We start from the raw sequence: 26836 nt of genomic DNA on the forward strand, positions 1-26836 counted from the left end.
AGAGCAACACATTCTAGTTTTATACCAGAAATGTCCTTTTCAGTGATGCTATGGGATTCCAGCAATTTTTCAACTTTTTTCCTAAATTCCTCTGCAGAATGTTTAAACTTAATGGATTCTTCCTGAAACAGAATCATCTTCTTGCGCGCCATTTGCTCGTCCAGAGTCTTCTGATGGAGTTCATCCTGTAATGTTTTTAATTTACCACTCAGTTCTTGTATATGAGCTTGCTGCAGTTGTATCTTCTGCTCATTCATTCTCTTTTCCATAGTTAAAGCATTCACTTGGGCATGTAGATTTTTAACCTCCCGGTCAATGGTTAGGGTGGAAGCATTTTGTTTATCGCATTTTTGTTTATATTCACTAGCTAAGTCCTTTGTTTTTGCTAGATCAACTTCTAGACTTTTGATTTTACATATGAATTCTTGTTCAGTTATTGTTTGCTTGTGCAATTGCTCATTTGTTGTACGCAGTTGCTCTTTGAAACCATCTGCTAGGGCTTTTAGTGCATCATTTTTCCTCTCAATACTTTGCTTTTCCAAAGATATTTTCTCTGATTCAGACTGAATTTGCTTCATCAGTAGTTTTGTTTCAGCATTCCATTTATTGAGGTCCTCTATCTTTTGTTTCAGTGTTTCTGACACCTGATTACTTCTGGCCAATTCACTCTTCAGCATCTGAATTTCCTGCTCGTTTTCTTTCTCTATCTTTGTTTTTTCAAACAACTGTTCTTGAATTTTCTTATATTGGTCTTGAAGATTATTTGCTTCTCCTTTGCATGACTGCGTTCTGTGTTCAGCGGCCAGCTTCTCTTTTTGAAGAGAACTGATTTGTGAATTTAAATGTTTGATAGTGATTTCGGTTTTTGTCTGTGATCTAATCAATTCCTCTACTTCCCTTTTCAGCTGTGTCTTTTCTTGCTGAACAGATTTCAGCTCCTCCTGATAGGTCATCTTAATTTTCTTAAGATCCGTAGCTTCCTGCATCACCTCTTCAGCTTTATCTGTGGTTCTATGTAGCTGCTTGTCCAGTTCTTTCAACTGCTGTAAATATGCCTGCTCTATTTGGTCTTTTTCTTCTAACTTAATTTTTAGGAATTTAACTTCACTATTGACTTTATCTAGTTTTTCTTTCAATAAACGAGATTTCTCCTCTGTTGAGGATTTCTGAAGCTCCATTTCATTCAGTTCGTATTTCAGGTCTTTAATAGTTTTATCAGCTTTTTTATTAGCAAGGGTTAGCTCATCTACCTCCTGCCTAAGCTCTTCTATTTTTTTGGCTTCTTGTTTCTTCTGGAAACTTGTAATTTCAGAATCAGTCCTACACTGGCTGCCTTGTCCAGCCATCAAAGTTGGCAGAGAAGTTTCTCTAGTTACAGAGTATCTGCCTTCAACAATCTTCCTTCTGGCTTCATTTTTCTCACTTTCTTGCAGCTTTATTTCTGATAGGTTCCCTTTAAATTCCAGATCTTCTTCCATCTGCTTTATCAGTTTCATAAGTTTCTCCTCTCCTTCTGTTTTTTTCTTCAGCTCTTGCATTAAGGTTTTTTTTTGTTGTTCTAAATCATTAAGATTTGTATCTTTCCTTCTTAGATGCTCTTCCAGGTTTCTTCTGGTAAAGGTGCTTTCTTCTATTTGATTTCGAAAAGCGCGGAGGTTTTCTTCCAGTATACTTCTCTGCGTCTCTGCTTGAAAAATGAGCTGCCTTACACGCTCCAACTCCTGTTCTGCATCTGCTTTCTCTCTCTCAACACTTTCTAGATCTATACGACACTGCTTTGCCTCTTTCTCAGCCTTGGTCTTCTGAAGACAGATCTCTTCCATGTCCTTTTGCTGCTTCCTCCGCTCTTTTTCTGCAGCTTCCCTCAGTTTTGGGAGCTCCTGTTCCACTTGCAATTTTTGTTTCTTCATATCCTCCAACATCTCCTCAAGTGTTTTTACCCTTCCCATGAGTTTTCTGTTTGCATCAATTGTGCTGTTTTGCTGTGCCATTAGGTCTGAGTATGCCTCACGAGCTGATGCTTCCTTATTCTTTAAAATCTGTAAAAGAATGAGATGCGTTGGAATGCACTTTTTTGTTACACAGCATATGAGGCTCTTTGAAAAGCAGAATGGAGAATACTTACTCATACATATATGGTATGTCCAGAAAGTAGGATGAGCAGTTCCCACCACCATCACCTTCTCTTGAAGGCTTCAGGAAGTTACCATTAGCCAAACATGAAACCCTTCATAAAGATATCCACAAAGCAAAGAATTCCTGAAGCCTTTCACTTCAGTCAGATGCCTCCTAGCGGTAAGCAGCGTCAAACAACAGCTTATATACGCCTTTTCTCCAAACAGGTAGAGCAAACAGTGAGCCAAACACTATGTGCAAGAATTCCCAAGGAGAAAGTGGCTTACCATTTCTGTAACAATTCAGTAGGAAATGGAAGAAGGATTTTATGCTTGCAAGCAAAAATAACACAAGAGCAGTCTGAAAATCCCCTCCAAGAAAAGAAATAGGATTGAGTTAGAGACAAAACACATCAGCTCCAGAAAGAAAAGTATCTAAAGCCCAGTACATCTATGCTCTGTAGTACGCTCGACAATTCCAGTGCCACCACTGGCTCAGCTGGGGGACAGGTAAGAACACAGTGCAGACACAGTTAGAACATGGCAATTAGGAATATCCTAGTGAAAAGCAGTTGGCTAGTAGTCTCCATATGTTGGCAGATGAAGGGAAACTTTCAAGCAAGATGCGTATTCACTAGTAACAATATGGTTGAAATGATACATACCTTGTCTTCATTAGAACTATTACAGCATTAGTTACCTAAAGTTAGCTAACATGAGGTAAGAACACACCTGTATTCCTGCGATCATACAAACATGGCATGAACAGCAATTATAGCAACATTTCTCAATAAAAAAATGTTGGTTTACTTTAAATTTACCAGATTTACTTTATTTTTCATATATGAAACCTATTTCCTAGAAGGCTAATGCAAAGGCAGCTCCTTCAGTTGCTCTCTGTACCTGCCCTGTGTCACAATTTTGAGCAGACCCAAATGGATACAAAACACATAAATTGGTTTCTTATCAGATCTCCTTTTATGCTCCCATGGACACTAAATGCATGAAAAATAAGAACTAAAAATACAGATACAGTCACAAACTGTATCTTGTTAGCACTCATTATTTCTAGGTGACATGGCTGAGCATCAGCTGGCTGGAGAAAAGGATGGTCATTAAATAGTAATAACAAATAAACATAAATTTATAAGAACTTAAAAAAATAAGCTTTTCAAACTGCACAGTAATTAATATATAATTGGCATATTCATTGTTTAAATTATGTTCAATCAACTTTAAGTCTCTTGACCTTGACATGTTTTGAGATCCAGTTGTTGATTTAGATTGGTTTAGAATCATTCTTAAATTAACTGTTTCACTTGCACTGCACAAAAATTCTGGTACCTTAACAACAGTCGTGCTCCTTTGCTCTTCATTATCATTGCCTCTTTTTTTTTGCTTTTCTTTTTTTTCACGCAAGGCTTTTTTCCCTGTTTTGTTACAGAATGTGTTCTGGTGTTCAGTGTTTTTTACGGGTACCTTTGTGCTATGACCCTTACCTCTACTGTCTCTTTCTGCAACGAGCAATAAATCTTTGCATTTCTGACTCTGTTCTAACTTGACTTCTCCACTCCACTTCTCCCTGCTTACACTTACATTGTCCAAACCATAAATTTTACCCTGTGATATTTTCTTCTCACTTACTTTCTTATCATGAGTCAAAAACATTTTTGCTAATTCATGTTCTGATAATGGAAAACAATCCCCTCCTCCACAAGTAATTTCTGAGAGGGCTGTATCTGCATTTAAATCACCAGGATTTTCTAACAATTCTCTACCTAAACTTGGATCACTCTGTGCTGCTGAAACGTCAAAATCTAATGGATAAGACTCAGAGATTTTTGCTGCATACTGATTCTCTGAAATATTTCCTGAAGAAATAGGCAACATTTCTTGCACTGTACTGATTTTTCTACGATTTCATTTTTTGTTCTGAAGTAACTTTTATCCAGAGATGCTCTGTGCAGTTTATCTGTATCCCTTTCTACATCACTCTGCGCTGCTGAAACTTCAAAATCTAATGGATAAGACTCAAGAGATTTTTGCTGCATACTGATTCTCTGAAATATTTCCTGAAGAAATAGGCAACATTTCTTGCACTGTACTCTTGGCTTCACTTGGATTTAAATTTGATTTTTCTACGATTTCATTTTTTGTTCTGAAGTAACTTTTATCCAGAGATGCTCTGTGCAGTTTATCTGTATCCCTTTCTACACTATCAGGAATACTTGGATTGCTCACAGGTTGCAAATTTAACTTTGCTTTTTCACTTCCATCGTGCGCTGCCAGCTCTGTGAAAGAGGACGCAATTTTCACTAGAGCAACTGCATCCCTTACACCTGAAAGAGAGTTGCTTTTTTCACCACACACTTGAAATTCTCTGTTGTCGGAGTTCAAAGGATTACAGCTATCATTTTCTGCAAAGCAATGTTCTTTACGTTGACATTCAGTATGAGTTCTTGGTGGAAAATGTTGCTGCTTGTAAGGGCTGATATCCAGGGCAGTTTTTGGAGTAACTTCATCTTCCTTCGTTGTTAGCTGAAAATTAGTTTCTGACTGCATCTCACATTTTTCCCTTGTTGAAACATCACTCCTTGCCTTTCTTGATTTTTTTTCTTCTGTGGTTTTATGTATCATTCCTATTTCAGGAAACTTCTTTGATACTCCCTTTATTTTCTCTGCATAAACAATTTGCTCATCTAACATTTCCCCAGGATCATTATTCACACTCACACAGATCTCAGCTGAAACAAAACAATCTTTTCTACCATTTTCTTCTTCTTCACTTTGATTACCAAAACCTATTAAATTCTCTTGCTCTGTATGTAGCTTATTTTCTCTGTTGCCACTAATGCTACTTTCTTGACCACTGAAATTCAAAAATTGCTTCAATGTTCTATCGGCTTTGATTTTGTCATATCTGTCTGCACCTAATTTTCTTCTGTCAATTTTCAATTTATTTTCTGTGTGTTTAGGTTTACTGGAAGAGTTATCTTTCTGCAAATATTCCACATGCATCAAGCCTTCATCAGGTGTGTTTTCCTCTCTGGATTCAACAGCTTCATTACATCCCAAATGTTGAAAGATTTCAGCCGACTTCCCATGTTGCTGGAGTTCCCTCTCTTCTGGTAAGCGCTGAGCATGACAGCACATAGATTAAACTGAGATATTAAGGAAAGCATCTTATTTTTTCCTTATTCTGTGTATTCCTAATGTCGTAGCTGAGAGCTAGGAAGAAAGGCTGGCATGGAAGAAAACCTTGGAACAATCACACACTTCAGAGGTCTGATCCCAGAAGAAAAAAAATGTCATTTGTCCTTTGAAAAGTATTATTCATTTTCTGATCTGCTATCCTGATTACAAAGAAAACACCCATCAAATCACTTTGAGATTAGAAATCTACTTAGGTTATCTTCAAATAAGCTGCCAGAAGGTGGAGGAGGATGGAAGATGGAGGGGGGAGGTGTTTGATTTAAAAAAAAAGCAGTCCTGGAGATTCAGAACAGACTGAAACTCAAAAAGGTTTATAAGATTCCATTTGTTATTGAAGAATGTGAAGCCTAATTGGCATTCACAGTTTTCTTGCTCCTTGTTTCAATTCTTGTTCCTTGTTTCACTTTTTATCCGTGACACCATCAGCATTATGAGTCATACTAAATCCTCAGTTATTGTGGCCGCTTATCAACAAACTTTCTATCTTTCCATCAGTATGCTCCACCACTTCAGGATGCTCAAAGACACGTGCTGTTAGTGTTACAGTTTGTCCAGAGATATTCAATAGCAAGAAGAGCCAATGAAGACAGAGCTGGCACCAGAATTACGTCACTATCATTTAAGAACTCTGCTTTTTTCTGCAGTAATACCATTAAAATCTACACCCTTGTGAGTGTTGTCCAACTTCATGGAATTTAGATAGGACTTTTAATATGAGCATGATTAATTACATGACTACATTTAATATAGGCATTATTTTAGAGATATGCACTGTATAGATTATACTCATTTTAATCCTTAATGAATGACTATAATGTCTTTCAGAGAGGAACATTTCAAAAGAAACTGAAGGATGCAAAAATATTTCTTCTTCATTAGTTGCAAGGTTGATTGCAGCAAGCATGTATTTTGAGTAATTTGCACAGTTTGAATAATCTACTCTTGTTAATAAGACTCAAGACTAAGCATAAATAAAATGCTAATTGACCCCAAATAATCAATACAGCAAAAAGGCAGAAGGAAAAAAAATCTAAACATGTCAAGAAACTTAAGAAATTAATTAAGAGGACACAACGTCTCCCTGTTTAAAGAGCTCCCTTACATGTTGTTAAGTGGACCAGAATGCATACTCTGAATTTTAAGGGCTACACAGGATATCAACAGTGCATGCACTGTAAGTTCACCCTCATCTTTATGTCTGCATTTACGCAGAAGATCAGGCCCTAAAATATTAACGTATTAAAATGCACTATTTGCAACTACATCTCCATCAGAATTTAGTGAATCACATGATCCTTCTGGCTGAAAGAATTAGAAAAATGAATTTAAGGTATAGGATTTTGCTTATCTGAATGCTAATGGTGTAATTTAACACTCCTATATTTCTGTGCAAAGTAGAGGATAAAAGGAATTTTAGTCTTTCTGCTGCTAACTGCGTGAATAATTCCAGCAGATATACTGCTCTTTGTTTGCCTAGCTGTTCTTTTAACTCAGTTGGCTGCCAGGGGATGACCTACCTCTTCCTCTTCCAGTCTTTTCAGAGAGTCACCTGCAAACTTAATATATTGGGTCATCAAGGTCACTAAGGCAGTGTAACGAGTCCGTAAATCCATGAACTGCAAAGAAACAAGAGGGAAGGGGGGTGGAGATAGAGGGAAACAGTCCCATTAAGCTTCAAAGAAGTGATGAACACTATTCCAGAACCTATCCCTATTCTGACTCCAAAACTCTGATTGTGCAGCCAAAGTCGTAATTCTGATTCCAAAGCTGAATGTCATCAATGGGGAGAACCTGCACAAGTAAATCTTAAGGCTCTCTGAGGAAATCCATGAGGAGAAGAAACAGAAGACAACATTTTGACTTCACAGTCACTTGACTCTTCCCCTGCGTAAGTACAGGTTATAAGAGGGGAAAAGCAGTGCTGGTCACTATTCTTCTCTCTAACAATTAGCAGGGAGACAGACTTATCTTTTTTTACCCCATATGAGGCTGATTTGCCTTGAAATCTGTCAAAATATCCAGATCCGGTACACGGCAAAGATGAAAGTTCCCTCTGCTTACTCTGATCAAGATCCAGTCCAGACGTAGTTCTACACAGTTTTAGTGAGAACATTTCTCATATAGCTTTTTATAATTATGACTTACATTCATAAACAACAATGTCCTACACTCTAGGATAAAGATATTTATCACATCATGTATCTATAGAGAAAAAAATAATATTGCTTGGGTTACCTTCTTTAATCATAGATAAATCCTAAATCCTATTCTTGTATTTACTCTATTTTAAGCAAAGACTGAAAAAGTCATGTTTTCCTGTCATAAGAAATCCAGTTACCTCTTGAATAATGAAGTCTGATGAGCTTTGAATTCTTCGGCGTTTCACTGGAGATTTTTGTTGGGAGTCAACCATAGCTCTGTAAGTCATTGTCTGCAACTCATAGTCCTATAAAATGAGAAAATATACTAAGTGACTGGCATTCTACGTCATACTGAAACTAAAAAAAAAAGGATTGTAACTATGACATTATTTATTACCTTCACAGCAGCTGAGTATTGTTCAGCATACTTCTGGCATTCATCTATTTTGCTTTGCTTCATTTCAATCTCAGAAACCAGCATCTGTAAAATATGAATCTACATCTTAATCTTAAAAAGTTGTTGATATTAACGTTATTATTAGAAATTCTGTTTTATCTAACATCATGAAATTTACATAATAATGCTTATTTCCATGTGTGTATAAGTATGAGGTGGGCTTTGTCAGGCTTGGAGTAAAGAAGTAATGAAAAAATCCTGTGAGGTTTAATAGCTGGTGAATTAAAAACACAAGAATATATCATTTTGTGTATTTAATTTGTTATTCTTATTTAAGCTGCATTTCCTTCTTGCAGGAGACAGTTTTTGAGTTTACTTCTGCTTCCGTGAAACTATTTCTGTGCCCGTAAATGCCAAGAGCAGTACTGAATAAAAAATTTGTGATAAGAGAAGTCCAGAATTTTAGGCACTCTCTAAGGTTTTGATTTTCTTGCAAATTTGAGGACCAGAACAATCTGGTCTACAAAAATAAATCTAGTCTTAAGAAACCTCACTGTAGCCAGTGAGAAACATATTCATGATGTCAGCTGCATTATAAACATAAAACTATAAAAGCTAGTGACGACTTGGAATTTTACAGCAAAAGCTGAGGGATACAAGCACCTCATATCAAGAAATCAGATGGAAATCAGTGGTTATTTTAATTCTTCAGTCATTACAGCAGTGCTTTCCTACAACAAGATCCCTTTCATACCTTATGTTGGTTCAGCTGTTTAGCCAACGCTTTGCTGTTCTCAGGATGGATTTCTTGAATCTTTCGCTGAGTATCTTCCACTTGTTGAATCCAAGTGTCCAAAGAATTGTAAGTATCTTTGTAATACTTGAGAGATTTGTTAATACCTTCTAAGTCACGCAACCTGATTTTATTTTAGAAGATAAGCCAAAGGACAGAAAATGAATATTCAAGATTAAAAGTACAATAAGTTAAACACAGCCTTATAGGCTTTGGATGCCTTTGCCCTACTATAGCTCACATTATAAACATATACTAAGATAACACTAACTAAACAGCAATTTAACTTCTCGAACATCAAGATTCACAGCTTGATGAAGTCTTTTCACTAGTCATAAATGACACTCAGGAGAGATCCTAGTACAGAAGAAACTCTGCATATACCCCCTCAAGCTAAAGTGCTTGAGACTCCATGAGCAGAGGAAGTCGCAAGCAAGAGGAAGGGCCCTGCAGCAGCAATTAATTCTGTTGTAAGAAGTGAGAGTATTTCAAACGTGTCCTATGTGAATCAAGGAGTGTGCTGGGCTGCAGTTAAGTACTGACTCACCACACTCTCTCTGCCTCCCACAAAACAACAGAAGGTAAGCTAAAACTAAAGCCTTGAAATATATAATGTGTGAAAGTAATTTTTCCCATAAGTTGATTTTTACATCATGTTTTTGAACTGAAAAAAGTGCTGTGTATTTCCTGAAAGTGGTTCCCATATTGGTGAGAATACTGGCAGTTTTTCTTCCATGATCCTTACACCATTACTTCAACAATCACATAAATACGACCACTTCAAAACACTGCAAGATAACCGTACTTATTAAAGAACTTCTTATAGTTTGACTTGGAATGAATATGCTGAATCGCTTTAGTGTCGTTCTCAAGATGCCAAAAGGAGACTGAAAAAGAGCATGAAAAAGAAACCGTATTGCTCAGGTTTCATACTTACGCATGTTTTAAAACTAATAACCAGGAAAAAAGTGAAAGGATCATGATAACTGCAGCCAATATTTGTACATACTTTTTGTATAATGATCATCAGTGTCAAGCTGTTCAAAAGCAGCAGAGAGAACATTTGCAGAAAGCAGCTGGGTTATTGCTCCACACTGCAACTACCACAATCTGTCCTATTTACACTAGCAGCCACTACGTATTAAGTAATTTTTCATCATATTCTATTCAAGATCCAGTCCTGTGAGGAAAGTATATGGTTCCTGTTTGCCCTCCAAGGAAATAAGGACACTTCAGCACTTCATAAAACTACTGTTTTATAATTTAAATTATGTCACACTATCAAATGACGAGCAATCTGAGGTGGATTTAAAGCTAGCCATTCTGCAGTCACCTTAAATAAGTCAGCTTTTGCCCATCTTACTTTTAACTCCTGGCAATGTTAGTTTACTAAGTTTAATTTAAATAGTTTAATAGTTTAATTTAAAAAGATAAATTAGTTAATTACAAGTGAATAACTGCAGCATTTCACCCAAATGGATATTAACACCTTAGAAAAGAATAAAAATGTGAAATGTGTGAACTTTTACATCAGCAGCACTATCTTTGATGCTTGTTATCTATAATAACAAACTAAAGTAGACTTTAAAGGAAATAAAACCAGGCTGTATTTTTTCCTTTAGTCTGTACAGTTCTGTTCTGTTCTCTGAAAGAGCACTTCAGAGACTGAAGGAAAATGTATTTCCTGGACTGTCATGCATGGAATCTCCCTCAGAATTACAGGTAGTTTTGTTCTGTGGTATCTGCACGTCTGTGTATGCACGTGCACTGAAGTAACATTCTCTAGCACTATCATGACAGTAATAGTGAAGGGCTGAATTTAGACCAAAATCTCAAGTGGATATCGAGGCTGCGTGAAGACAGTTGCACAGAAAAAAGAAAATACCAGCACTTCAGCAAAAGTTATTGCAGCAGAATTATCACAGAAGCCAATGGAAGCTAAGAACTTCCAGCCTTAGCTTCCTTAGTTTAACCTGTCAAACTAATTACGTGGAGGAAACAGACATTTCCATAGGACAGCACACTATTTCTGAAAGCTTATTATTTTGAAAGAAATAAGATAATTTATCTCTACTGTGTCTCAGTCAGTTTTAAGTAAATAAAGTTTCTATATCTTGCTAGTCTTTTGGTGCTCAATAGTCACAGACATCTCCTGTGGAAAAGTAAGATAACACCGTCAACAGCACAGAAAAGATAAGAATCTTTGATCTTAGCATATATCACAAACAGTTCAGAAAGCTATTCTGGCCTGTTTTAACATTCATTTCTTATTATTCTCCCTCAGACACAACAAAACCAGCATAAAACATGAACAGATTATAATAAAATGTTATACAAACCTATTTTCAATTTGAGAATGAATGTTTTGCCACCTCTCAGCTAACTGATCGACTTTCTCTTTGTGCCAGTCAAAGTCAAGATCACGTTCCTTGTGCATTTTAAACATCTGATCGCTGATCATCTTTGCCTTCTGCAGTTCATCCTCTAAGGCATGGAACACTTGTCTGTTCTCATCTACTTCAGATCTCCATTGCTAGTATATGATAAATAATAAACTGTAAATAACTTCTAAATTATGATGTTATTTTATAAATGAGTATTTTACTTGAGTAAAAAGCATAAATGAATTAATGAGAAAAAGTCTGAATGAGTATTTTACTTCTGGTTGCTCAAACACTGCAATAGCACCAGAATGGGTCTGAAGCAACTAATCAGCTATGAACTGCAAAATAATTCCTCCCTCACAACGCACAGATCAAAACAGAGACAGCAAATTAACATGCTTATCTTATAAACTACAGCTTTCAAAATAATCATTAGGTAGATGCCAATCATTCTACCTAACAAAAAAGCATTACTCATCATTTGCAATATTAAGATGAGGTATACACAGCACAGAAAGAATGCTGAACTACAGTCTTACCCTTTCTCAAAGATATCTGTCAAACCTCCTAGGAAATCGTGATTAGTATATACCAGAGCAGTAGCAGGGATGTTATTGTGGCCACATTTAACTAGCAATCTATTTATGTTACCTTAAGCATGTCACCTTTTGGAGAGATAAAAAATAAGTCTTACTGCAGCACTAACAAGTGCCTCTCTTGGAAGTTCAGACACTTCAGGTCATTGGATCGATGGGCCGATGTTAATGGGATGAGCTTCCGCAAGGTCAAGTGCCAGGTCCTGCATCTGGGCCACAGCAACCCCCTGCAAGGCTACGGGCTTGGGCTTGGGAAAGCTGTCTGGCAGAAAGGGACCTGCGGGTTCTTGTCGACAGTCGGCTGAACATGAGCCAGCGGTGTGCTCAGGTGGCCAAGAAGGCCAAAGGCATCCTGGCTTGTGTTAGAAACAGAGTGACCACCAGGAGTAGGAAGGGGATTGTCCCCCAGTACCTGGCACTGGTGAGGCCACACCTTGAGTGTTGTGTCCAGTTTTGGGCACCTCAATACAAGAGAGATATCGAGGTGCTGGAGCAAATGCAGAGGAGGGCAACGAAGCTGGTGAAGGGCCTGAAGAATAAATCCTATGAAGAACAATTGAAGGAGCTGGGCCTGTTTAGTTTGAAGAGGAGGAGACTGAGGGGAGACCTCATCACTCTCTACAACTGCCTGAAAGGACATTGTAGAGAGGTTGGTGCTGGTCTCTTCTCACAGGTAATTAGTGATAGAACAAGAGGGAATGGCTTCAAACTGCAACAGGTTAGGTTTAGATTGGACATAAGGAAAAAAGTTTTTAACAGAAAGAGTGGTCAGCCATTGAACAGGCTGCCCAGGGAGGTGGTTGAGTCACCATCCCTGGAGGTGTTTAAGGGTCGTTTAGATGTGATGTTGGGGAATATGGTTTAGGGATGAGCTTTGTAGAGTAGAGTTAATGGTTGGACTTGATGATCCCAAGGGTTTTTTCCAACCTGAAGGATTCCATTATTCTGTGACTCTATTTCCTAACCACAGGAATGCAAATGCAATCGATCCAATTCCTACTTCTCCAAAGCTGTCATTTTTTCCTGATATGTCAACCCTAATACAGACTTTCCGCCAAATACACAAGCCAACTTTTGACCAACAGTACAGCATAACCAGAACAGGTGTTATAAGAGAGATCATTTTCCTATTTTTTGATTTGCTCATGAAAAGGCACCAGACAATTCTTACCTTTAATGTACCCATCAGATTTTCAATATTGTTTTTGTCAGCCGTTACAGCCTCTTCTTCACACAACTTAGTTTCATAGAGTTTTACTAACGATTCTGCTCCTTGAGTGTTTTTCAGCACCAAATTTACAGTTTTTAACCTGAAAAAGAGTAATCTCCTGTCAACTGAAGCATCAACAACACCATTCAACAAATGTTTTTCAGCCTATTCATCTCACAGGGTGCCCTTCTACACAATGCTAAAAAGTCAATTCCCTTTTCCTTCATCGTCATTATCAATACCAATATCTTTAATTTATTTTGAAGAGAAAACTATTGTAACCTAAAATGTGTGATAGGACAGGGTCAATTACATACTTATCTATGTAAATGGAAGACATGGAATAAACTTGGTTCATGTTCTGAATAACTACACTGAGCTCAGAGCGCAGAGTAGGGACTGAAGGCGAACCAGCAGCTTGACTGAAAAACTCTTCGCATTTATCTGTGATGACTCCCAAGTCTTCCTTCAACCGATCCAGTTCTTTCTTCAGTTTCTGTAAAACAAAAGGTGATTGACAGTGCTTTTATCCTCCATCTGATGTATACTTATACATATCATTATCAATACAGATCAGCTCTCCTTTGCTTGTTTCATGTGGATATCTTTTTTTTTTTTTAAGTAACATATGCATAAGATGGAAACTAGCAGAATCCCCATTTATTGGCATCTTTCTTCTCACAAACACAAGCTTAACCTCTGACTCTTGACTTCTCAAGATGCACCGCAATCCTTCCTAGCTACACTCAAAACACCTGGATATATTTGTTTCAACAGAAAGCTCTTTTCCTAGGTAAAGCAGCCTTTCTCAAAGACTCACCTCTTGCTCTGAAATCCGAAAAACACTTTCATGCAGATCATCTCTTTCCATTGGGGTTCGGATCTGCCGTATCAACCGCTCCTCACAACTCTCCAGCCGTAGTCTGATATTTCTGACCTCAGAGATGTAAAGATTGTAAATAGATTCTTCCTGCTCCTCTGTTTAAACCAAGAAGACACATGTTAGGAAACAAAGCCATCATGTAATTTTCACCATTTCTTGTCACGAAACACATTTCACAAATCTTTTCATGACTGTCTGAAGTCTCACCAGTTTCCACTGGAATTTTAGGAACCCTCAAATTTTTACTATTATTACATCACCTATACACTAATTTTTCATATGTGAGTATCTTTGACCATCCATCCCAGGCATCACCCCTATGCAGGCACTGCTGAACTCAGCGACTGATGCTTTCAGGAAGGTATCAGGCACAATACTACAGTAAATCTCTAGAGCTTTTTTTTTTCCCTAAAATCCTCTCTTTCCGGCAACACATCTTTTCCTAAGTATAATGATACTACTTATGCAGTAATCAATTTTGCACTACCATATTTCTTTAAGAGAGCACTAACTACAGTAATTTTGTGGAGCTAGGAAAACATCTAGGACACTTTTCTTGCCTTAACAGTGTGAAAAAATCAAATTCTGTTATGAAATCAACAAAATAATCAAGTTGCATTTTCAACATTCAAAATCACCTTGTTAAAATTATGACTATATGTTCAGAAGAACTGAGGCAGTAACAGTATCAATACAATAAAATGGGTAATTCACTAGAGCTTGTATTCAGAGAGAGATATTTTATCAAGGATTACAATTTCTCTTGTGAGGGCATCTTTCTACTGTTCTCAACAAAATTTTACCTCTTTCTGCAGATTTCAGAAGCTCTTGATAGTATTGCTTGCACACACTAACTTCCCTTTCCAGCTGTGCTGTATCGGAGCTCGTAAAGATTTTGGACTCCTGGCTATCTTCCACAAAATCATCAAAACGGGACTGCAAATTGCTTAGAACCTGCTGATGTTCTCCTGGCAGCATTGTCTTTATCTGCAACAGATTATGAACCCAAAGCATGGTCAACAATGATGCATCACTCACACAGCTCCCTACAACGCTTTTTATTGAAAAACAATATTGGCCAATTACTAAGATGGTCAAATCAAAGAATGAAGGTCTGAAAGGTTGCTGTCCCCTGAGCTGAAGTTCACTCGAGAGCTGATAATTTATACTCACTATAAAATCCTTTCCTATTTTATATGCCAGTAATGTGCCGTGTTAAGCCAATCCTACATCAGACATCACTTCTCCATCTAATGCCACGTAGCTACAAATGAACAGCTGGCAAAGAGTCATACAAGGAGGGACACTCCAAGAGTTTTCTCAGATTCCTTCTTTCCAACAGCAACAGTGGGAAATTAGGAATGAAAATAGGGTATGGCAAATATTATTGCAACAGTTTGTAGACAGATATACACTACTGCAATACATATACAATGTACATTTACAATGATATACCGATGCTATATATCAATGATATACACCCATATAATATACTAAGCTATTATATTGTGTTATGCTCTACATCAAACTGTGTAATTCAGTGACTCACACAGTTTTAGCCATAAAGAATACTATTTCATTCTGTATCACTATTTCAATTCTGTCAAATTGATCCTAACTAGCTATTTAACATTTCAAGTTACAGTCATGTATAAGAATGAAAAAATGCATTACAGAAGAATGAATGAGTGTTCAGTCAGCTTCAATTTTAAAGAATAAATGTCACTTCACAGTTGTTCCATTGTTAGTTAGTTGTTGCAGTATGAGGAAAAAATGGGGGGTCTTATGGGTTAATGAGGATTAATGTTAGTCTAATGAAGCTAACCTCCCCAGGTATCTTCAATATAAATGCAGACAGGTAGTATCGTGCAAAACAAAATTCAGATTTAGTCACTGTTCACTGCTTTTGAGAGATCCTGTCTCTCTGCCAACAACAGAAAATGAGAGATTAGCACTACAAGGCTGCAGGTAGTGTTCATGATACCACCTCTCTGCTCCTTCCCCAAATATATTTGTGTAAAGGCTGCTCAGATCCATGCAGAACACTGCACAGTGGTAACCGGTGTGACCACTGCCAGCTATTCCCACAAGGAAGATGAGGATTGCTGCAAATTGTCGATTATACAACATTTCTGGGAGGTGCAGCCCATGACTTCCTAGCAAACAACTACGAGGCCCTTCCTAGAGATAGCACATACCGAGGCAACGTTGCCAGCTCGAACAGCTTCAATTTCGTTTGTCAGGTAATGCCAGGACACCACACTCTTCATGTTTACATGTGATTCGTGCCAAAGTGCCAGAACGTTCTGAAATTGCTGTTCAATCCTGAAACATAAAAAGACTCCAACTTTAGGCCAGAGTAACACACGAAAAAGGAAGAAGTAGTTAGATGCTATTTTAACTCAAGTTTCATACAACTGAATTTTAAAATAAAATGGGTGGTTTTGTTTTGTCCCTACCTGTTGGCTGTATCTATTGCTTCTTTGTTTAGTGGAGGAACTGTAAAGCATACAGATGGAACCATGGCCTCGTTACCACTCGGGCTAATGACTTTCCATTTAGCACGATGGGAGTTGTTTGCTAGTACACATTCATCATCTTTGTAAATAGTTATCTAGTATTAACAGAAAAGCAGAATAATTTAATGAGCTAAGCATTATACAATACTTCTACAAAGCATTTCTGCAAATGGTGTCAACAAATAAGCAACAGAACGACAAAAACAATGTTCAACACAAGGATTTGCTCTTGTTTACTAGGGTGGAAGAAATTTAGAACCCAGTGTTCTCCAACAACATGGTAATTAATGAAAGTTTAGCTGAATTCTCACGTCTGTAATTGATTTGAGGAAATTCAAGTTTCTAACCTCAATTTGTCTGTAGTCACAGATGGCTTTAATTGGGATGGATGTTTTGAGTATACAGTCAGGGTTCCTTGGCTTCAGCTGAATTATTGCCTTTGCTCTCCCCACAAGGCCTGCTACTGTGCTCTTATACTGCAAGAGTTGTTCTTTTTCTTCCTAAAACAGTTAAGAAAAGAAGACATCATAAGAGATGGCCAGAATACAATGCTGCTTCTTTGATCCTATTAAGCTTTTCTTCTCCTGACTTCTTTCACTGTGTTTCTTAAAAGTGGCAGATTTTACAAGAACAAAGTATCTTTCTGAAGCTACCGGTTTCCCACAACATCTGATATTGTAAAAGTAAATAAATAAAACTGTATTTTAAAGTTATAAAAACCAGTCACTACACATGGACAGATACAATTATTAAATTACAAGTTTTAAAAAAATAAAACTTTCGTTTTCCTTCACTACAAATTAATAATTTTAACACCCATTTTATATCCAAGTATGATCAATACATTTCTTGTTTAATTGCAAATCATGTTAACAAGATCCTTGAATTCTCACCATCGACTCCTGAACAAGGTCTTCCAGCCTGTGAAGGCTGCTTGATCTATCACAACTGTATTTTCGGTAAATGGTATCTTTCAAATTCTTTAAATATTCCATGGCTTCTTTGGCATCACTGAAAAACTAGGATGAGATAAATATCTAGGTTATTTTTTAAACTAAAAAGTATGCACACAGCTATACTACGAAGTTTTCTTTAAGTGCGTCTTATTTTTAAAAATAATCTTTTCTAGAAGTCTGAAGTGACTCCTGTGCCACTTAATGCTATTCATGGTCTCATGTCTAAATGTACTCTTCAAGAAGGCACACATTGTAACACCAGTTATTCTTGGTACTATCTACACGTAAAATTAATTCAGCAGTTATTGAACCTTAGTTAATCACAGTTCCTACAATGGAAAAATTTTCTGAAGCGATTCTTGCTTCCCTTGGAGTTACAACTATTTTCATACACAAAGAACTGACAAAGCCTTCAAACTATAGCAAACTAGCCGCAAAATCCGGAAAGCATGCTGGAGCAAACATGTTGTGCAGGAGGGGAAGTGAGCTGCCACACTTGGCAGTTCTGTGTGGGCATCTCCGTGCCCAAACTAGGGTCCAGGCTAAGTACAACTGGGAAGAGAAATGTCCTGTGAAAATCCTCAGCCCATTCCATCTCTGAAACCTCATTTCTGAAATCCAGAATTGCCATTTCTTCCCGCTACCACTAGGAGCCCAAATCGCTCAACTTTGCCTTCTCCAGTGACCATTTCCTAACTTTGGGCTTCGCCCTTCCCAGTCTGAAGGCATCTCATCTCAACATCACCCCTCTTCCTCTTCAACCACCCAACCTGGAAGACACTAAGGATTAATCTTTATAATTTAGATATTAAAGAAGTAGTTTTTAAAAAAAAAGAAAGGAAGAAAAACGAAGAAACCTTCCTTCAATCTTCGATCCTCATGCACGCAACCGAGTACTGTATCATTTGCTGAGTACATAAATGGGTGATAAAAAGGTGTTTCACTGGACATGTCTGCTGTCAGGGTGCTCTCTGCTTCATTTATTAATAATGCAGTATGTTCCATTTCTATTTGGGTAGTCTTGGAAGAACCATGCAGAACATGTTCTCCCTTGGTGATCACCAACCACACTCTATATCATCTGCAGCAGCTGTATGGACAGCAGTTGTGGATGACAAGGAATCACAGAATGTTCGAGGTTGGAAGGGACCGCTAGAGGTTATCTAGTCCAATCCCCCTGCCAGAGCAGGATCCCCTAGGGCAGCCACACAGGAACGCATCCAGGTGGGTTTTGAAAGTCTCCAGAGAAGGAGACTCCACAACCTTTCTGGGCAGCCTGTGCCAGTACTCTGTCACTCTCACAGGGAAGGAAGTTTTTCCTCATGTTGAGGTGGAACTTCCTATGTTCTAACTTAAACCCATTATTTCTTGTTCTATTGCTGGGCATGACTGAAAAGAGATCGTCTCTGATTCCCTCTCAAGAGTCTCTATTTGTAGCCACAGCACTCTAAAAAAATTCAGGCCAGATTTTCATCTGCCGCGAACTGATATAACTGTAGTGTGGCAACGCTGTGTGACCATGGCTCATCACCTAGTGTTCACATATGACAAATGTCAATTCTACAACTACCGCGAGAGAGCAACTAGCACTTTTGGTGGAACTTCTCTAACCACGGGTAAAACTTAAAATATTTCACATTTTTATTGCTTTACTTTCTTACCTCAAAATATGCAGCATTTTCTTGCAAGTGTTGTTCAACACAATGACAGAGCTGAAGAATCCAGCTCCACTGTGTCTGCATTGCAGCTCTATAGGCCTTTAGGGAATAGAGATATATTTTATAAGAGCATATGAAAATTAAAGCATGTGTGCCTTTACAGAACATAAGAAACACAAAAGCAATGTAGGAAACACAAGCATCTAAACCTGACCTCCTCAAATAGGAAAAGCAAGCTGCAGCAAGAAAAATTCAAATTAGATGTGAGAAAATAACCTGTCACTACCACACAGTCAAACATAAGAAAACTCGCCCAGAGGGGCTGTGAAATCACCATCCTTGGGCACATTCAGAATTTAGTTGAACAAAGCCTTGACACCGCTTAAAGCAGAGAGTGGAGTACATCTCCTGAGGTTCCCCCCTAAGCTCATCTGCCATTCTGCATCTCTATTTACTTCATCAAAATAGCTAGCTTCTTGCCTGGATACAAGTTGGATATTAAAGTATCACTGAATACACAATAAAAATAAGTAAACAGGGCTCGCTGCAATGTATAATTTTGTGTAACAGCTGCACAGTAGTTTAAAAGAACGTAACCCTCCTCGGATGACGCCTCCTCCTACACTGCAGGGTGCTGCTGCTGGAGATGCGCTGAACGAGTGTTCACCAGCAGAGGGTACTCTAGACTTTGTGAAATCAGTCAGAAGTCTCAAATACTCAATTCTGTAGGATATTCGAGGAATTCAAAAGAGTTTTTCCACTGGTTTCAGTGAATTTCCAACTGATGCACTAACACTTAGGATCTTGTGTAGAAAAGGCATTCTTTTTTTTCTTTTTTTTTCTTCCTTTTTAAATGTCCCAATATAGCATTATTGCAGACATCATAATCTGCATAGTCATCTTCAATGTGACGGTCTGGTTTCATAATATACATCTTTAATATATTCATATATTGAGTGTATTACATTGATAAGAAGCTATTAGAAGAGCATATACTTTTAGAGAACAGAATGCCTCACATTACACAAAAAGTCATTTATCATTCAAAGTAAATGTCATGAAAAGGAAAGAAGGAGTTTTCTCCATGTTTCCAGTTGATGCAGATACAAATTCAGTGAGCTGAAGAACCACAAAAACCCATCCTCTGACTGCTTTTTCATTCTTATCTAATAAAACAGCTTTTTACTGTTTCCTTTTTTACCATCCACTGTCTGTATTTACTCTTTTCTTGAAGATCTACAGGGAAAACACGTTTACATTCTCCTTTGAAAATTGTTATGCCCCTACAACAGCTACAATAAAATTTCTGTAAACCATTTACTTACAGCATAGATCTTGATTCAAGTCTGCAGTAAATCACATCATCTGCTCAGATTTTTAACATCTGAACAAGTTCCATAATTCCCTGACAAATAAGTTATGAAACCAACCCTAAATCATAGTAGGAATCCATACATGTAGTAAGTGGCTAGAGAACCTCTACTGAAACTTCTTTTAATCTAATAGGAGAGAAACTACATGAGGACTGATCTGTGCCCTCAGTCTGGCAATGCAATTTTTAACAATAACTCTAGAAGATGTGTGCATGACCAGAAATGTCTTTAAAGACCAATTCTGGAAATTTTAACTTTGAACTTCAGAGGGATTTTATCTAAGCAATCCGAGATGTAACCATAAGTTTACAGGAGAGTGTTTTTACTTTTTTGGAAATTGGAAGACAGCTAAAATGGAGACACGAAAGAGGGAACAAAAAAAAAGGTCACGTTATTCGGCATTTCATTGTTTAATTTCCTACAACTGAGCACTTTCCTTTTATTCCCCAAAAATCTATTAAATCACAAACCCATTTTTTGTTGTTTGTGTGCTGTTTTTACTAACTTACCTCAATGGTTAGCCTAGCTGGGTGATTTTCAAGAAGCAATTGCTCAGCTATTTCTTGTACTGATCTAATAACGTCTTCTTTTTGATCAAGTTCTCTCATTAATTCCTTTTTTTTTCCAGACAAAAAGAGAAAAAAGTTTTAGAAATCTCTTAAATTCTTAAAGATGATTTAATTATTCCCTCTGGATTATACCATCAATACATACTGCATGGTATTCCTTTTTTCTTGTTATATTGGGGTTTCTTTCACTCCAATCATATGCAACCTCTTCCTCTTCTTTTTCATTCAGCCATATCAGCTCTCTAGTAGCACGAGACACAAAGTTGTGAAGAGTATCTAGATGTCTTTCCTGATTTCTTGATGTGTTCTTTATTAAAAAAAAATAAGAAAAATCAGTACCTAAAGCTCATCCTTCATCAAATATGACATACAGTGAAAAGCTGAGGTATGACAAACTTACCAAGAGCTTTGAATACTGACTCTCCAGTTTGTGCAATTTTTCTGCATAACTGAGTTTAAGAGGAGCAGTCATTTGGATCTGTATTTGGTATATGAAAGACAACAAAAAGGTTAGGTATATTAAACCATTAACCATTAGATCCCCTGATTGCATGACATATCTAAAGATCAGAAGTAAAACTAAGGAAAGTCTGTGAAACCCAAACACAGTTCTAAAATTCAACATTAGTTTAAGGGTCAACCCAGTAAGAAAGCAACCAAAGAAATAAAGAATATGATGCTGTACCTCACTGAGTTTAGCTTCTTTAAGGCTGGATTCAAATTCCTCAATAGCTTTGTGGACATTTTTGTGATTTTCTAAATGGCTTTCAACACTTGGTAAATCTGAACCCCATTCTGCTCTATCAAGTTGCACCTTCAAAAAAGAATTAAAAGTTAGCCGTGGCCTACAAGAACTAGAAGCAACTATTAGAAACAGACTGTTTCCATAAAGATTGCTACCTGCATTTCTTCTACCCAGTTCAATAGGTCCTGGACAAATTTCATGTTCACCTCTTCCTCTGATAAATTCTGATCCACAAAAGCTGATTTCATAAGAGGTTTCCTGATCTGCATCAGTTTGAGTGTTTGCAGAGTCCCACTGTCCACTCCTGACACATAGCTTTGGATTAACCGTGGTGGGATGCCTGGTGTGTAAGTGGGAGTGATGGTTGGTGTCAGTCTGGAAGTAAGACCTGATGAAAGGCCAGATGTCAAGCTGGAAGAAGTCAAAGTAGGTGTTAAACCTTGGGTCATTGCAGCATTTAGTTCAGGGGTTAGGTTTGTTGTAAATCCTGAGTTTAAGCTTTCAGTTATTCCTGATATCATCAGCTTGGTCTGCTCTGTTGTCAGTGCATGTCCCTTGTTGTACAGAGATGAACATTCGGTTCGTATGGCCATCAGTTCATCACGAAGTTTTGCAACCCTATTAAAATTAAAAAAAAAGTCAATTCCTTAAGGTTTATCAGGATGAACTGAATAGCAGTACGAATTCACATAATCTCTTAAACTTCGTTTGTACTTAAATATTTTTAAATTAGCATTTTTATCAGAAGGTGTATAGGGTATGTCAGCTTATACTTCTGTAAATAGAGGTAACAGATTAGGAAATCAGACAATGACCAGAAAATCAGCATGGTATGGGTACTAGCATGCACCATACAAATTCCAAGAACAATCAGCAATGCAGAAATCATACAAGATACTGCACGTTGTAGCAGATCAAACACTTGCAATTCACTGCCAAGGAGCTGTTACGTGCTTGATCTCACCCAGTCCAGGACAAATCCTGAAAAACTTTGGAGCCACTTCTTCACAAAATTGAATTATGCTGTTTAAATGCATCTTTCTGCCAAGATGGTACACACTGCCACGTATCAGCTAGTGTTACTCCACTTACTACCTGTTAAGACACCTACAGCTATCACCAGAAATCTCGTCTCCATAAGAAAATTAAAGGTAGTGAATTTGAAAAGCATTTTTATAAACATTAAACTCATGTTCTGGTGAACGATTTCATTTTTACAAATGGGTACAAACAACTTCCCTTGTCTTCAAAACTTATGCGAATACCTGATAAATCTTTACTTGGGTGCCCAGTGACAGACTGAGAAGTTTATCCATAGACATAGAGATTTGAAAATGTTGTCCATAATGGGAATCCATATTTGGGTTAGAAAACACTGTAAAGTACCTTTGCACAAGCTGATCTGCCTGGTAGTATTTTCCATCAATAAGAATTTGGGCATCAATCACTTGCTGGCGGAGAAGGTTCTCAGATTCAAGAAGATACCCGGCTATTTCTGCTTCGTGTTGGAACTGGAGCCCAGACTCTAATCGTTTAGTGTCCTGAATAAATAAGAGAGAGCCATTAAGACCCTGCATCTAAACCAAAGAGATATGAGCTGCAAGAAATCTTACCTGTTTTGTAAAAACTTCTTCTGATCTTGAAACAATTGTGAAACGTTTTGTCTAACTAGCAACAAAATCTTACAGAACTTGCTCTAAGTAATTTTTGGTATTTTCTTTGAAAAATGCTAAATTAAAAATAACAGTACAACAAAAAAAAATTAGTGTCTGTTAAGCATGGCATGCACTACAAAATCCTAAAGAATTTTCTTTAAAAGTAGCCATTGCACTGCAGTAAGCTTACAAATACAAACAAGTAAAATCATCAACTGACTTACAGACTGCAGAGCGTTCCGGGCAAGTATTAGTTTGTCCTCGCAGCTCCGGCTGTCCCGCTGAATTCTGTTTGCAATCTGCTGCAGCATTTCCAACCTAGGTGATGCCAGAGTGTTCCAGAGAAGTAAATATTAACGTTATTTACTACACATGTTGTATGACTTTAAAAACAAACAGCCTGCATCTAACACAAAGCATGAATACATATGCCAAGTTACCTGTTTCCTTCTAAGGTGCCATTACCGAAGCTTATACAAGATTTAATCAGTGTGGGACCACAATTAACAGAAAGGAAATTCTCATTAGAGTCAACGCTGGTTCGAGCACTAGTACTGCTGCTAAACAGTGAATCACTGCTATGATAGCTATAACTACTGCTATTCATTTTTACATCCAGAGCACGGTCCTTCTGTCTGTTTACATTTGCTGAAAAATGAAAAAATGAATCTCCTACAAAATGTGCAGCTCCTAGGGATGAAACTTCACTACTGGCTTTTGAAACACCCAGCACTTCTCCTTTAAATAGGCTTCAGGACGCATATTCAAAAGCCAGCAATTAATATTCTGCCAGCTCTTCAAAGGATTTTACCTGCGGCTATGTACGCTACCTTGCTTTTGGCTTCCCAACCTTGCATTAAAGCTCTGCAAGTACAGACTAGGCAGCAACATTAGGGCGTCTCTAGGAAACAGACAACCAAATATTTTATTTAAGTGTCACAATGTCTACAAGCCAAATAAGAACTTAAAAAAACCCAACATGTTTGCAGTGTTTCTCGGACTCTTCAATGAAAAGTGTCAAAGAGGAGTGAAAGCGAGACCTCCACACTCTATGGTATGAAACGCCTCCAGGTTGGGCTGACTTCAAATGGAACTGCACAACAAAACTGGGGGAATATCATGGTTAATCAGCTCATAACAGTATAATTTGAGGTACCTGTACACCATCCAATCCAGCATCATTACTGACTGTCCAAGTACAAACTGCCCTGTCCCACTAATCTGTCCTTCTGCAAATTTCCCTTCAGCTTCTTCCGCATGCAGAGCTAACTGCTTCTTGCTGGTTTGACCCCAAAGCAAGTAAGAAAAATCTGATCACTGCCCTTAAATTTATGTTTTCATTCAGAATTTAGGTTAGGGGTGATTTTTTTTTCAGTATTTTACCCCCTGCTTTTAGAACCTCCTGAAAACCACACCCTTAAACAACTGTGTTTACACAGAAGAGCATAGCAAAGGCCTTGACACACCCCTGCAATAATGCCAAACTGCTTGATTTCCAAACCAGAGCTCAGTTTAGCACTCTTCTCTCTGACATCATATTCATTTCGATCCCATACATCAATCTGGCCTTATGTTTTCTATCTGTGTTGATACTTTGAGATGTATTCAGCAGACTCACAGGCAAAGTTTTAGCACTTGCCAGATTTTAATATTAGCTGGGGTCACATTTTTGCCACAAACAAATCCCACCCCAGGAGCTGTATCAAACACCTGATATCAGTGAGATGCACTAATAACCAATACCTCAAACATTGATGAAGTTCTTGTGCCCAGATTAGCCAACATTTTCATTTGATCACTAAGCCAGAATCACTCAATTTTTCATTCTCATTTTACAATGACCACCCCATGTAGTCACCACTGCCATATGATCTGTCACTTTAAGTGTGTTTACCAATCCTAAAACACAGGAAGGAGTTTATGTTTGTTTAACTGTGCTCAGTACATCTGAATACAAAAACCAAATAAACTAATGTCATTTATACACATTCTCAACAAAGATAATCTAGCTTTCTGCAAGCATGAATAGAATTCCTTCTGGCAAAGGCAGGTGCTAACTTTGCTTTTGGCAGGTCAAGACAAATTAACCTGCAAGATCTAGCAAGCTGTATTTCTTCCACTGCTTTTCAGTGTTCTGCTCCTCATCGTGGGGACAACTTTGTATTCCTCTGTAGGAACTTCTTGCGCAGCTGGATGCTGTGAATCAATATCTCCCATTGAATCTGCCATTTTAGTCATGCTCTCGCTTTTGTAACCATGATATATATCTAATCAACTCTGTCTTTAGGATCTTCTCTGGCTAAAATCTTCCTGAGGACTTAGTATACAATGGTCTGGATCTTTTACATCTAATTTCCTGTACCTAAACCAGTGAGAATGCATATCCTACTATCACTAGAAAATCAGTGCCAGGATTCTCTAGAAAGCGATTCAGATCCTAGGTGTCTGGTTTGGATGCTTCAAGTGAAGCAGAATGAATCCAGACCCAAGTGTCTATACTCTCCTGCAGGTAGAAGCCCAAAGAATCACTTAACTTACAATTAAATAAAAGCTCTTTTTAATTAATGAATGGATACCACCTGTGTCTGACACAGAACTCAAAAGAGTACCATTAAAAAGCAGAAATGCTCTAAGACAGTATAAAGACACCCATCTAACAAGGAGGGCCAAAAGAAAGATCCAGGGAACTACAGGCTGAACTCAGAGATGAGAAAGGTTACAGAGCAGATCATCTTGAGTACCATGACACATGCAGCACAACCAGATGAACAAGCCCAGTCAGCATGGGTATATGAAAGGTAAGTCCTGCTTGATTAACCTAATCGTGTCCTATGTCAAGGTGACTTGCTTAGTGGATGAAGGAAAGGCTGTGGCTGTTCTATCTGAACTTTAGCAAATTGTTTCCCACAAAATTCTCCCGGAGAAACTGGCTGCTCATGGCTTGGATGAGTGTACTCTTTGTTGGGTAAGAAAAAAAAATTGGCTGGATGGCCAGGCCCAAAGAGTGGTGGTGAATGGAGTTAAATCCAGTTGACAGCTGGTCACAAGCAATGTTCCCCAGGACTTAGTACCGGGGCCAGCTCTGTCTCACATCTTTATTAATGAACTGGATCAAGGGTTCAAATGCACCCTCGGTAACTGCAGATGACACCAAGTTAGGTGGCACTGTTGATCTGCTGGAGGGCAGGAAGGCTCTTCAGAGCAATGTGCACAGGCTGGATTGATGGGCCAAGTCCAACTGCGTGAAGCTTAACAAGACCAAGAGCCAGGTCCTGCCTCTGTGTCAAAACAACCCCGTGCAATGCTACAGGCTTGAGGAAGAGTGGCTGGAAAGCTGTCTGGCAGAAAAAGACCTGGGGGTGGTGGTCAACAGCCAGCTGAACATGAGCCAGCAGTGTGCCCAGGTGGCCAAGGAGGCCAATGGCATCCCAGCCTATATCAGGAATGGTGTGGCCAGCAACACCTGGGAAGGGATTGTCCCCCTGTACTCGGCACTGATGAAGCCTAGGGAGGTGGTTGAGTCACCATCCCTGGATGTGTTCAAGTGTCATTTAGATGTGGTGTTGGGTGATATGGTTTAGGGGTGAACTTGTAGTGTAGGGTTAATGGTTGGACTTGATGATCCCAAGG

General features: G+C 38.1%; 1 protein-coding gene across 1 annotated transcript in view; it reads right to left on the reverse strand.

The window, feature by feature from the left end:
- The window catches only part of LOC104270568 (plectin-like), a 27062-nt gene extending 3249 nt beyond the window's left edge, over nucleotides 1-23813 (reverse strand). Inside the window, 23 exon segments of the mRNA XM_009864973.1 lie at nucleotides 1-2039; nucleotides 6845-6943; nucleotides 7666-7773; nucleotides 7866-7949; nucleotides 8620-8782; nucleotides 10998-11191; nucleotides 12810-12948; nucleotides 13166-13344; nucleotides 13669-13826; nucleotides 14535-14718; nucleotides 15930-16056; nucleotides 16191-16345; nucleotides 16598-16750; nucleotides 17144-17269; nucleotides 18868-18963; nucleotides 20747-20851; nucleotides 20952-21113; nucleotides 21207-21284; nucleotides 21492-21620; nucleotides 21707-22169; nucleotides 22938-23092; nucleotides 23431-23524; nucleotides 23647-23813. The exon segment at nucleotides 1-2039 is cut by the window's left edge and continues 28 nt beyond it. Of these exon segments, the coding sequence (XP_009863275.1) occupies nucleotides 1-2039; nucleotides 6845-6943; nucleotides 7666-7773; nucleotides 7866-7949; nucleotides 8620-8782; nucleotides 10998-11191; nucleotides 12810-12948; nucleotides 13166-13344; nucleotides 13669-13826; nucleotides 14535-14718; nucleotides 15930-16056; nucleotides 16191-16345; nucleotides 16598-16750; nucleotides 17144-17269; nucleotides 18868-18963; nucleotides 20747-20851; nucleotides 20952-21113; nucleotides 21207-21284; nucleotides 21492-21620; nucleotides 21707-22169; nucleotides 22938-23092; nucleotides 23431-23524; nucleotides 23647-23813 (5357 nt within the window).
- Nucleotides 23814-26836: the final 3023 nt, after the last annotated feature.

Source organism: Apaloderma vittatum, unplaced genomic scaffold, assembly GCF_000703405.1.
Source record: "Apaloderma vittatum isolate BGI_N311 unplaced genomic scaffold, ASM70340v1 scaffold12992, whole genome shotgun sequence".
NCBI classification, from domain to species: Eukaryota; Metazoa; Chordata; class Aves; order Trogoniformes; family Trogonidae; genus Apaloderma; species Apaloderma vittatum.